This window comes from Bombus vosnesenskii, unplaced genomic scaffold (genome assembly GCF_011952255.1).
Source record: "Bombus vosnesenskii isolate JDL3184/JDL3185 unplaced genomic scaffold, Bvos_JDL3184-5_v1.1 scf7180000014621, whole genome shotgun sequence".
In the NCBI taxonomy this organism is placed as follows: Eukaryota; Metazoa; Arthropoda; class Insecta; order Hymenoptera; family Apidae; genus Bombus; species Bombus vosnesenskii.
In genome coordinates, this window is record NW_022883555.1 from 240,039 (window position 1) to 254,383 (window position 14,345).

Genomic DNA, 14,345 nt, shown 5'->3' on the forward strand with positions numbered 1-14,345 from the left:
AAGAGTAATATTATTCAAATAAAAATGCCTTCCCTATAAAATGCCTACGATTTTATTAGTGGAAGAAAGAAACATACATAATCGTGTGTATAATCTACCCTTCTTTCACAGAGCTCCTATAGCGACGAATTTTATTCATTCTTACTCAATTCTCACTTATTCGATTCATTCAGAAGTCATATTACCCAACAAAAGTTAATAACTTAGTAAGGTTTTTATTTAAAAAGTATCCATATATATGTATAATCTTCACGATCCAGTGGTAGAAGAGAGAAACGTGTATAATCTGTGATTGAGAGGAGGGGAAGAGAAGCGATAGAAGAAGGGGCCTTACCGGCTCGCCTCTGGCCTCTCTCTCGATACACCTTTCTCCGGTTCCCAACAGCCGGCGGTGGGCCTTGCTTCCCCTTCAGTCCTCACCGGGACACAGACAAAGTTACGCACCCGGAGAAAGGTCAATCGGTCGGCTGCTCCGCTCGTCGAGTACCAGAGCTCTCGTTAACTGCTCTGTCTGGTGACCAGGTGGACAAATTTTTCCTCTTCGTATCTCCGTGGATAGACTGTGATTAAAGGAAAAAGAGACTCGTCGACGATTTTAAACAATATTTTTTCGTTGTTCAAATAACAGAAAAGAAATTTAGTTCATCGTCCGATCGGTTTGCCCTTCGTTTGTTTAACGTTTCGTCTTTCCGTCCATGTAGATTTTGGTTACGTTTTTCGAGAGATCTTTTTTATTCGGTCACGTCGAGGGTGAGAATAATTCGAAGTGTGTAAGATAAGAACGTCGACGATTTTGGTGCTGATGTAACGGGCTAACGTTGTTCGTTCGTATTGGACCGATTTACATGAGAGTGTACGTCTTCTGTTGGTAATTTCGTGCAGCGCAGCTCCCTGCCAGCGGGGAAACAGATGGGCAAAGACATGTGGAGGCTCTGGTTCACGAAACTGCTGCTGCTGCTGGCGGCTGTGTTATTCTTCGCCGCCGTGGAAACGCGATCTGAGGGTGAGTTTTCTTGTTTTGGTGTCGTATTCGCTGTTCTACACTTTGAGAATCTTCTATGCGTTGTAGTGTATCTTTGACAATGAGGGACTCAGACGATGAAGTGATACATTGTGGTACCAGTGACAGAATCTTCAATTTGAGGAAACTGTGGGTGGAGTCTTTGAATCTACGAATCTGTTTCTCCAAACATTAAAATATTTTAGTACGCGTAGCTACGAAGCCTTGGAAATTTACAATAGAATTCTTTCAAATTCATGAAACTTTTAATTTAAATTTCCATTTTTTATATTACTAATTTTAAATATCAATGTCGTAGGTCGTTTTCAATTCAAGATTGCTATTCCATTTCAAGGACCAGTAAAGGCATGTTCAGTATTTTACGAAATTTACCACTTCTGTAATATTTGAACAGTCATATTTAAATTATCTTACAAAATTTCCATACCACTGAAAACAGAGAGAATACACCAAGTTGCGTGACTATCGAATTGTCGAATCGAAGTTTCATGAAACGAAAAACGTGTGGTAGCGCAAGCTTGTTTGGCAGAGTTTTCCCGAGTCTCGTTGCGCTTGTGCAAACGACGACATTTGCATCGTGCAAGCCAGTCGTGGTTGGAAACGCGTTAAACACTTTCTAATTCGTCGCCTCGAGAAGGGAGAAAATACTTGTCGCGGAACGCGTTGTGCAATTCCGCGATGTAGGAAGAATTTCGTCGCACGGGTACCACGATTTTGGTCCTGTTCGACGTTGAAGAAACATGACGAATAGGAAGCTAGCTGGTCGAACAACAATTCCTTCGTTGTGACAGCTGTTCTTCCGCATGCAAGTCGATATAACGCGGTTGTCTTCCCATTAATAGGACATCCACTTTTGCACTACTCTATCGTAGCTGTAGCTCTCACCAACGAGGAATTGTTCGCGTGCAACTGTTTTCCTATGTTTAAGACGAGGCCAAGAATTATCAGCCGCCTTGAGTGTTAAGATATTCGCTGTTAAGAAAAATAGAGGAAAAAGTAGAGGGAAATAATTTAACACGTTCCTTAGTATTGATCCATAAGTTGTATCGATTCAATTATTAGGTTGTCATATGACATATTCGCTAGAATACTACAGATTGTTTGTGTAGGTACTAGGAAGTGCGTGGTGTATTCACAATGAGGTTTATGGAAAATTGGATGTCGATTTGTGCTTCTTTGGTTCTATATCTTCTCTGAGATATTCACATAGATATAATGAGATATAACGAATGTATACGAAATTCACATTGTTTTCCTTGACGAATTTACAGTTAGTGATTTTGCAATGAAAATGGTACTGTATTTGTTATCAGTGTTATATAATTGCGTTATATTTTATCCTATTATGTTTATTATGTTGTGTTTACATTATGTTTATTACACTGTTGATCAACTGCTTATAGGAACGAAGAAGCGAACAGAGTTAGAGTAAGAGCGTAGCGAGAAGATAGAATAAGATATTCAAAAATATTAAAAATTCTGTGCAAGAATCGAGGAATAATTGAATATATTCGTGGGAAAGAAGACAAGAACAAGTGTTAGATCGAGATTGATAAGGGGACAGCGGGCGGTCTCACCTGTAGGAATTAGTGAATGAAGGTAATTTTGAGGAACACATTGCATAAGTTCAATGGAATTAACGTTAAGAGCTAAGGAATATATTAAAGAGATAATACTGTGGTCGGAGGTGTTGCAAACCGCGTAACGGTGTGCGCGACGTAACAATACGTCGCGTAAATTCTTGTGACCCAAATGATCCAGAAAACAAGTAGAGAGACGATGAAGCAATACCTCGTCGAAAACGTTCCGTACAGACAAACGTTTCTTCGTTTCAACGCGAAATAAAACGTAAGAAACGCGTCAGAATAAGTCAAAAGATTACTTCAGCGATGAATTAAACGCGAATGAATAAAGTATTTTTTAAACGACCTAGAAATCCTCTCATTAAGTATCAAATTTATACTAGAATATTTTTAGACTACGGCGTGCAAGAATTTCTTAAAATATTCATTTCGAAGACTATAAATTGCTACCTGTAAAAGATCTTGTTACTTATCGTTACGTATAAAAAACACTATATCAATTTCCCATGGCCGCCACACGCGCCAACAACAAAACAGTCTCAACACAAGAACCTTCCAAAATATTCCCACCTGATTAAAGACAGACAAGCGTCCCAGTTACATTAATTAACCCGTATCAAAGACGAACAGTCTCTATCGACGTAGCCGATGAATGATCGTTCCACATGAAAACAGAACGGAAACGGCGGCGAACGAAACCGATCTCCGCGAGGCCGATGCATTAAAACTCGAGAGAAATTAGGACCTGCGAACTACTACATTAGAAAATAATGCCGATACTTTGTGTGTTACGAACGGTATAACGGTTCAAGCGGCTTATGGCGCTCAGTCGCGCGCGCTCTACTCTGGTATCCGCTTGTTCGATTCCTCGATCGAATACAAGATCGACGATGCCATACGCGCACGCTACCGTCCATCATCGATCACACGTCTAGAGCCGGTGTAGATCGTTCGATAACGTCTTTAAGATTCTTATCGTTAATCGAAACGAACCTGCAGAAATGCGCGGGATGTTTAATGTTATGACGCACTCTTCGTTTACGGTCGTGAGTTTAGTACGGAATATTCGCGCTAGAAGGAAGCTTTTTCGTTTCTTTGAAAGATAAACGAGGGTGTTACAGCTGGTTAGAATAGTGTTTTAGTTGAAGATTTTAACAGATTTTCCAAGAGAATGAGAATAAGAAGTGCTCGAATTCTATGGAATTTTCTTAATAGGGGAGCAATAGTGATCAGAGATTGTAAATTTATTATTTTATATTGTATTATAGTATTGTTATCGATCGTATCTTCTGCCAAGTTATTAAACTGAGTCGAATTTTTACATAAATCGGTGACTAGAAATTCCAAATTCCTCACTTACTAGTCATATGTTCTTGACTTGTCAGAGGTCGCATTATTAACTACCTGTCTACCATATGTTACTGACACATTCTCTTACGAAAGCTATCCACTATAGAAATACCAACAACTTAATGAAATGCCATAAACAGTTCCGGCGAAACAGGTTTCCAAAAATTTAACTGGTTTCCAAAAATTCAACTGGTTTCCAAAAATTCAACTGGTTTCTTCACTTAACGGGACATTCACAAATTTTATGAACGTTGCTACAGCTTTAGTAAAAAAATTTCCTTTCTTGAAAATGCTTTCTTTGAAAGACTCGCGAGTGATTTCGCGGTTGGTGCTCACTGATGAGAACAGACTACTTTACTCGGATCTTTATTAAATATGCATGTAATCATTTGCCAGCACGAGTCAGCTCACGTAATTCCTCAATTAATTCAAGAACGGAATAACGAACGATGACTCGACGTTCACCGGTGAAACGAACTACCTACAGAATCAGAAAAACAAACTACAAGATACGTTGCTCACCGCCATCTCTAATTGAACGTCTCGGAAGCGACGTGGTGCGAATTAGTCCTTCCGTCGTGGCTCTATCTTCCGTTGTATCTTGTTGGCGGTGAAACCGGCCAACTAAAGAATGAAACGATTCAGGAAATTCTGTGTTTGTGTGCAACGAGTTTCAATCGAGAGTAATGCTTTTTCCTTTCACGGATTTTACGTATATGATGATTTGAAGAGATGTTTGATAGGGTGGTTACAATTGGAAATTGCGGTTGGTTAATGGTTGATGTATGCTAATCGCCTTGAAAACTAGATATAATCGTATGATTAATATGAATATTGTTATTATTTGATCTTTTCGAAAGTAGGAATTTCGTAGTTTCGAGATCCGACTATGAAATTTACTTAAAAACTGTGAAAAATTCGCGTTACTCAGGTTTCAAACATCAAGATACATCGATTGCGAAGTCAGTACAAGTGCAAACTCAAACATTGCGAGATCGTTTACTCTCATCAGCGGAATGACTTAACTTCTTCGATTCGTCAATTAAAAATCTTTCGTTAGGTCAACGATTTCTAACACTTTAGCCATATTATCATCCATTAAGCGTCGTATTAAATTCAACTTTTCGTTTCTGTAATTGGAGAATTTTTCTCAACAACAGAAAGGGATATTAATAGCCAACTTGTTGCTTTACAATGATCAACCTATTTCAGTCTCCAAGTTCAAAGGTTTAACGCCATCCATAGGTTTCCCAGAATATAATCAACTGAGAAAGATCTAATGCGTGGTGGAAAACAAACTGTGTTGGCGATAAGATCGCCGTTAGCACGGGCTTTAGCAGGCTTGACGCGGAATCCTTTTACACACGCAAACCTAGACAGCAGGATCATCGTATATCAGAGAATCGCGAGCCGCGGACGACTCTTTCACCGCGAAGACGAACGAGCCAGCAGGAATCGTGGCTCGTTAGCAGAGATCTTCGACTCGAGCGACGATCTCTCCTGTTTTGCAGTAGTGAATGGAACACGGAGGTAATGTCCGCAAGGCCAACCGGCGTCGATAAAAATGCCACGAATAATGCAACCAGCCGCCTCTGTTCCGCGCGCGAACCTCGTTTTCCATCCTGATTTTGTTGCTTGTGGTGCAATCGTTCCTAAGAGTTGGATTTTATGAAGTAACTGACGACGGATTCGTGGATTTTGGTTCGCATCGGCAAGTCGAGGACATTTCCTGTTTCGCTTCTATTCTCTGTGATAACAGATGGAAAACGTAGTAAATGATGGTGAATGATAAGTTGCACACTTCTAATCGTCTGTAAGGGAATTAGCGTAATTTCACCTGTGAACTTCATCCCACATTTTTATTGAAGAAAAGTTAAAACATTTGACTTGACGGAGGGTTGTATGAGACAGATATTGTAGAACTTTCTCAGGTTTTGTGAAAACGTAGGGGAATAAAGAAATCAGGCTTGGGTATAAACGACCAAGTTTGCCCACGAAGAGTTAAAAATTATTAAATTACTCTGGCGCGAAATTCAAATGGGGATTAGAATGTAAAATTTCTATAAAGAGTTTTAAAGAAATGTACAAATCTGTGAAGAATTTGATTTCTAGAACGCGAATGTTTTAGACGATACTTTTTGAGCGTCTACTTTTATGATAATTTCGTAATGATACAAATGATGAACAATCGAAAATGTTCCTAATAAAACCAATTTTTGTTGAAGGAGATCCATCATGATGTTGGTTATATACAAAATATCGTACTTATATCGTGAATACGATTTTTATTTAAAAAAAAATGATTGAATCGATGTGAGAAATTGTGAGAAGCTCGATTCTCGTCGCAAACGAATATTATTCAGGGTTAATGAAAATCGCTGGGCGCCTCCTTTTTACCGATCATGGGAAAGCCTAGTGTTCCTCTATTGGAATAAACCACGGGGAAAGCTCCGATTGCATATTAATGTAAGTGGAAATCTCGGTCGCAGACTACAAGAAAAGTGAGTTCAGTCTACCTTTCCTGACCGTTCGATCAGTTTCGATCATTGGGAAATTCTCTGGAAAGTAAACCAATTGAAGAATATTACATTGGTGATGGACACAGAAAATGATAAATATCCTTGTTTGAAAGTTACAATTAACTAGAAAATGTCTTAGATATCTCTTGGAGAGACCGAGAAAGCATATTTATTAATAAATTTATTCCGTTGATTGGTTTACGAATTCCGTTTATTGAAGCTAACTAAGGCAACGTGATATCAGAATTAACGCAGAGAATTACAATTTAAAACGTAATAAATACGATCTTTTTCAAAGTGTAGAGACATTAAGCTTCAACTGGTTTCAATTCTACGCAACACAGTTCTATCAGTAAGTTGAAGTAGCATACAAGAAAAGTTTGTATTTGAATTAGATCGACTATATATTTCCTTTAGAAGAAACTATTAAGTCAATCATATCTCGTCTAGATTACAAATTAAAGATTGGATTTCATTAAAAATTCATTTCGCAACTTGAGACATTATCAATTCCTTTCACCCCCATCCAGTGATATACATATATATTTTTTAAAACATTGAAAAACACGTAAAATCATCCAACAATCCACTTAAATCTTCTTCGATACTAAAGAAATAGAAAACGGATCTTCAAATACACAAAACGTGTCATTTTCACCGTATCGAGTCTTCTCTGGTAAAAAGAACGAGACGACAAAAAGAAAGACGAACAAATCCGAAAGAAAAGATTCTTTTGTTCCGAGAGAAGATTGGAAATGGTAAGCTCACCGTTGCAACAGTATTTAAACGCTTTTCTCTCCCCTTTATATGCTCGGTTTGGCGCGAGAACTTTCTCCACCCGAAGGGGAAAAAACCGAACGATGGCTCGGTACTCGCGAGAAATGCCGCTTCTGTCCGTTTTGCGCAATTGTCCGGCCAGCCATCTACGGGAGACACTCCTTTTTTCAGTGCCGTTTAATTTGCCGAGCTGTCGTGCCGCGAAACGGAGCGGAGACGCTTTTAAGTCTGTGCAAGAATGCGCCGCTTACGCACACCGTCAGGAACTCGAACGTTACGCTACGACTAGATTTTTGTCCCTTTCAGTAATCCGGCAAACATGATCCTCTTTGGAAACTAGCTCGACTTTTTTTTCGGCAATGTAGAAAAATTCACCTTTAATATGATGGAAATTTAGTGCTGGAGCTTTCTTTAGAATATTCGTGGTAACCCTCGAAGCTTCTGGAAAATAGTTGTTTTAAAGCAATGTATAATTTTATAGACTTAGACATAGTCTTTTTTCAACTCCTTAAGCTTCTAGAAGATTTTGAATAGTAGGTTGCCTTTTTTCTTTAGACAATTCATAACATCTTTTTAGGTTTTTTTTTTTACAGTGGATGAATTCTCTTTCTTCAGAATATTCGTGATGTTTGTCGAGGTTGTTGAAAATTACTTGGATCTATTTCTTTAAAAAATTCTTCTATTTAGCTTTCTTCTCGCAGGAAACAGAACACGTTTATTCTAGAGGATGGCCAGTTTTAACCTGTAAACGTAAATTACTTCTAAAGTACGTGTCGCATAAGGAAATAGTTCAGATAAGGTGTGACGTAGCTTTTTTGTAGACAAACGCGTCTACAAAATGCGTCCACTTCTTACCTAACACTATTTTTTTAGACAACACATAATGTACGAGTGATTTGCATTTATAGATTAAAACCGGTCATCCTGTATAAATTTCAGAGAACTAGATGTAAATTTAGAGCAAAGAAAAATCATAAAATTGTAGGTTTTTTGACAAATTCGTAATTATTAGCACGCACGTTTTTCTTGCGTCTTACTATTCTTGCTTTACTTCGTGGGAATTAAATGTCAAATTCTTTGTCTTTCTAACTGTCTAAGTGTCACTCTGGTAACCCACCCAGCTCATTTAACAGTGTTGCACGCAAAGTTCGATTGGCCAAGAGACAGTGGAGCGACATTTTCGTGGCATTTGCGTTACAGCTTTGAATTGCCTATGTAAGAGGATACGATCTACAGAAATACACATATTATGAAGCAGCGAGGTGCAATTATGACAGTGCACAATGGTGATATAATTAAACGTTTGTTTTACTTAGCTCCTCAGTGTATTAACCAGTTCGTTATTCGATGTTATTCGATATAAAAATTGGATGTCTGGAAATTTTCACATGCAAAGGATGAGATATTTCGATTAATTGAAAGTTAAGAGCCACGTTGTAAATACTGCGGAACCGATCGAAGTGAAACCACGACGAAATATCACGTAGCCCCGTTTTCTCCAAAGGATCACGACGACGCGCTGCATGAGCTCTCGACACGAAGCCAATTAGAAGCGTTAAGGCAGTTTCTGCCATTTGTACCAATCGCATTCTTCTTGGCGAAATGTTGGCCATGAAAACGTCAGCTGTACTTCATCTTGTTGCATTGTCAATGTTACGAGAACACGTTACTTATAAGTCAGTAATCTCATACATCTCAGAGAAATTTTCGAAGAATGATTTGAAGCTGATTTTCCAATTGTTCGGTGAGCGATAAGATTTTTGTTTAAATTAAAATTAAATTTTGTCAGTTTTCGTATAAAGATTTCGACACCTAGAATTCTACAAAATGTTCGGAATTAGTGAATATTCTCCTCCCGAAGAAATTGAAGTTTCCTTAAATAAGAATTCAAATACAGTTGATCTATGATTAAAAATGTCAAAAATTAACATTCTCCGGAAATTCCATTCTTTGTGAGCACTTTAATTTTAAAAGAATTAAATATCTTAGCCATAAAAAAAAAAAAAAGAAAGATCAGGATCGGTTGGTTCGAGCAACAACCTCCTATTAGAAATGAGGAATGAAAGGACAGCGAGTGCATTGGAAGGCCATCGAACAGAACACGGCGAGAATTGTATTTAAAATGTGAGCAAGTTGAATATAACTAGTGGAGTAACAGTAAGACAGATTTCAGACTTGACCAAGGACGAGAATTCGAAAGGGACGCTTCATGTCACGGTCATCGTGAATCGGCGTCCTTACCTCGATGACGTTAATCGACATTTCCCGCTGGTTTCCCAGCCACGATAACCTCGATGATGCTTTTTGCTCTCGTTACGGGTCGATTACATTGAGAGTGTCGCAGGGAAAGTGGAAGTACATCCAAATTTCCTTTTTTTTTCTTTCGTTCTTTTTTTGTGGAATATTTTATGCCGATTTAGACACTGAGAAGTTCATCCATGTTGTAAGAAATTTAGATATATATATTTATAATTTAACGATGTTCTTCTCCTTAAAATCGACACTTTCTCCTTTTTATCCTAAGATTGTTATAACGTATAATGTTATTTTATTAACGGAAAAAGAATACGCCTTTCCTAGAAATTATAATTATTAATTGCCATTATTATTTTTATATTAAACTTTAAGTTCTTCATATTTAAACATCGTTTATATTTACACGGTTTTGTTAACTATGAGAATCTTAGATTTATCTCGTCGATTTAGAATAGACGAACTCGAAATATGTATTTATATCTTCAGCGAGGAGAAATTTGCAATACAGATGATTCTTGTGATAATCTTATTTTGTTGAATGTAGTTTTTACTACGTGCAGTGCAAATTAATATATCACGAAGTACGTTATGCTTCATAAAGATTCTCTCAGTCAAAGAACGTATTTTATTTGGAAGATAGACAGTCTCGCGTGCATGAAAAAATGTGCCACGCGAGGACTCGATTCATGAAAGTGGACACGTGAATATCACTCTCCCATCGTCCGAATGCTGCGGGCGATGAAAGTTTGCATTCCCTGGGTATCGAGTGCTCGGACCAGGTCCTAATTTCACGAACGTGAACTCATCCGTGGGCTCGGCCAAGAAAAACACGTTTCTGGGTGCTTCCTCTTTCTCCTTTTCTCTATTACTCGCCCCTGTATGATTCGGTTTGATGAGCTACAAACTTTCAAGAAACTGTTTTGCCAATTCAATCGAGACCTTACTTGTTTCTTGTGAATTTAAGAAGCTTTCTTTATTTATAAAAGTAAGTTGCCGCTGCAGTGCTACCAACGATACAAGTGGGGGAAGCTAGGACACATAATTTTTGATTTCATAAAGTTTTATTGCAAAAGAATGCTAAAATTGTTATACGAATAAATTCTCAGTTAAAGAGTCGATATTTCAACGAAGAACTGCCAATCTTTGGAAATTTTTTAAAAAGTCTACAAAAATTATACAACATGTACCATTTTCTCCATTTAAATGCATTGCTTTCCTTCCAAAAAAATCACGAAAATTTCAATCAGCTCCTTACAATGTTACCAAATCCAAACGATCCAGATATCTTCGATCGAAGCTAATTTTCCACGCGGTCATTCGCATCGTTCCACTTCCGCGTTCACCGTTTCGCGTGCGAATTTTTCGTACTTTCATCGATCCATTGTTCTTTTTTCTATTAGCGATCAAAGCAGTAGTACGACAGGCGGAAACAAATTTACGATGAAATTTGCCAGAGAACGGAACGAGAGGCGATCGACGTTAACGGACTATCGATACGTGTCGTGCATATTTGCAGGCTAAACAAAGGCATCGCCACGATGACGGATGCGTCGTAATAACAGGGCTGCGAGCCGCATGCTCGATCCAGATTGGTTTCGCTCGATCAGTGACCTAGATTTTTGCATAATCTTATGCAACTGTGTTAAACAAAAGGTCCTCCTCCTAACGGGTCGTTACGTGACATCACTGGCAAAGCTGTGCTTCCTCGTCTTTGAATGGCGACACGAGAGTGGAACGCTTCTTGTCTGGGACAGGAATTCAAGTTCACGGTGTCCGATGGAAATTAAGGACAGGGGACTGGAAAAATGCATCTTTTTGCGATGATTAGATCCGTGTTTCTTTCTTTTTTTTACTTCCTTTATATGTGTATTTTATATTAGGCGTGTAAACGAAGTCGGTGTCCTTTTTAAGCAAAATTTCATTCTATTTCGTTTTTGTCCCCATTTGTTTATTGTGTTGTTATTTATCTGATTTCAATTGAATCTTATTTATGGCTAACGAATATAAACCGAATGATATTATTTTATTTAGACAGTTAGAACAATAAATTAGTGATTTTCTATTTCGGAAGCGAAGTGATTTTTTAAAAATATTCTTTTTGGTAGAAAAATTTTCTTCCGAGAATAATATTTCATATTTCGGTTCGATAAAAATTCATTGATACCATCGTTTTTTTCGCATTGCTATAAAGAGCTGTAAGAGTATTTGGTTTTTGACTGTAGTGCAAAAAACTTTGCTGTGATAAAATTCAATTGCTTTTTCTACAATTTAAATTTATAGTATATTTAAAATATATTTTAATTTAAAGCATATTTGACTCGTTCGATAAACTTTCTTTTCGAATACTCATTGGAACAATCGAATTGCTATTTCCTCTCTACTTGACAAGAGATGTAGATCGATCTGTCGATCCTCGTCCAATCAGATAAAGGTTTCTGTTTAATGTTGAACGTCTGTTTGTTCTCAGACGATTAATTTACGACGACAGACAGTGTTATGACACAGAGCATGACTATCACAGTACGAATTTCGTAATTTACCTTAACAATGTGTCGCAACGTCAATGATCGATCTTATTCAGCCTTACGAACCCCTGTCACTAAACCAGTTTGCGTAAAAAATCCCCCGTAAGCTAGAAACCCATTTACGTGTTTCGCGTGTGCCGCACGGCCTCGAAGATCCACGACTCGAAGTGAATTTTGATTTTACAATAGCTCCTCAACGGCCACGACCTCGAAAAGCCTATTCTGTTTGCATAGAATTCGAAACTTAGGTATGTTACGTTGATTTTTAATGAGGATTTTCAGACTATTAGGTCATTTCAGAAATCTCAACCTATCTTTGGACAAACTTCACCAGTGGGAAGAAATATGTATTGTATTTCGCAATATTTTTATCGGTCGGGTCCATTAAAAAATTGGATGGATTTTTAAATTTAAAAAAATCGACGGACTGCAATTCTCATCGTCTGTATATTTTCGAATATTGTTCCACATAAAAAATTATTTAAATTTCTAACAATTGTGAATCAATCATGAACATGTTTAGTCAAGAACTTTGCTTGATTCCGATTTGCTGGAAATCGAAGCTTCAAAAATACCTGATTGCAAATTTTCGATGCATGTTTGTATCTAGAAAATCTCTTTTTCCATTGTACCATACTCTGTGTAATAATACCCATACGAAACACTGCAGAAGGTAACGAAACAACATCAGGTTTCGAGTCAGTCGAGTTCTTTCTTATACGGAAGTTGATCGAACAACGTTTAACAACCGAACGCGATACGTTTGCACAAGACGGTCGAAGAAAGTTACGAATGAAACAACGAACGAAAAAACAGGAAGCTAGTGGACACGAGCTCGATATTTCTCGAACGATGGCCCGATCGCTTCGAATCTTTTGCTGTTTGGCAAAAAACGATGGCCGATCGGTCGTTGAACACTCTCTCCTTTGAAGATGTCAGAATATTAACTTGATTATTGAAATTGAGAGAGAGAGAGAGAGAGAGAGAGAGAGAGAGACGTGGACGGAGAGCGCAAGATTCTTTTCTCGTCGACGGAGAAAGTACGCGTAAGAAAAGAAATCCAAGCGGTTCGCAAGAATCTCGTGACGCAGGAATTCTCTATAATTCAATTTCACAACCATTGGTTAGATAATAGCGAACGAACTCGGATATAATCGTGCGTGAACGCAGAATCAGGAAAAATCCGGTCACAGTTGGCCAGTCTTATATTTCAGCTTCTCGGAAACCATATTGATCGACTTTCTATAAATTTCTCATTTCGTATTAGTGTTTTTATGTATAAAAATTTATTTCTAAACTTTTTATGAAAAGAAGTTTGACTGATATTCAACGATGCATGTCGTCATTCGTCAGTGTTAGATAACGAAAAATCTACGTTCTATTTTCTATAAATTTTCTCATTATTATTGCAGTTGGAATGAAGAGAAAATTTTTAAATGTTGTTATTTTTTTATAGGATTACAATAAATATGGTAATTGGATACAACGGATCGCGTAGCCTTTCTGTGAGACTTGATATGGACGGTTAAAACTTCCCACGACTTCCACAAATCGCATTCGTCATTTGTTTCGTCGAATCTTTCCTGTCGTATATAACCCGAAAATAAAAAGTATTCGATGTCGCCACGATGTTCTAAATTTATCCATGATCGAGTCGTGTTCTGCGTATGGCGATGAAGGAAAAGGAGCTCCATGCGAATGTAGCTTAATGGCCACGCGGAACCCGATAAAGAACTCTATTGCAAATAAATTCAAAAAAATGTTTATCTTAAAAGGAAAAGATAATCGACGATAACATATGATTTATCCCAATGCTTGAATCACATAAAATTCTAACAGCTATCGAAATTCTTCAAATTCTAAAAAAGGGTATAATGACACTTGGTCGTCTTGTTATTGGCGAATTCTTCCAAAAGTAGCCAGTAATTCGAAGACCAGCTTTTTGGAATTCTTGAGGTACTCCTTTATGATGTCTTGGCCGATTTTACTATACTTTTCCTGGACAATATCGTGTTGAATAGGAGAACTGAATGGGACAAAATCGTCGTAAAGTGGAGCCTGAACGAGACTGTGTCACGGATTTTTCGAGAATATCCGTTTCTTCTAACGTTACACGGTGAATCTTTAATACTACTCAGCTTACCATTCATTTCGAGTTAAATTTTTTACTGATATTTTTTGATCAGATTATACGATATCTGATTATCCTTATTATATTAGTCATCTGAAATTATATTTCGAATGTCTTTTTTTATATTTTTGGAAATTTTTTTATCTCTTAGAACCTTCTTTATATCTTTCAATTTTTTGGAGT

The 14,345-nt window shown here is 37.6% G+C and overlaps 1 protein-coding gene across 1 annotated transcript in view; it reads left to right on the plus strand.

Moving 5' to 3' along the window:
• The first annotated feature begins 909 nt into the window (after nt 1–909).
• The window catches only part of LOC117240359, a 92,426-nt gene continuing 78,990 nt past the window's right edge, over nt 910–14,345 (plus strand). Inside the window, exon 1 of the mRNA XM_033506364.1 lies at nt 910–1,003. Coding sequence (XP_033362255.1) covers nt 910–1,003 — 94 coding nt within the window. The remainder of the gene's footprint in view (nt 1,004–14,345) is intronic.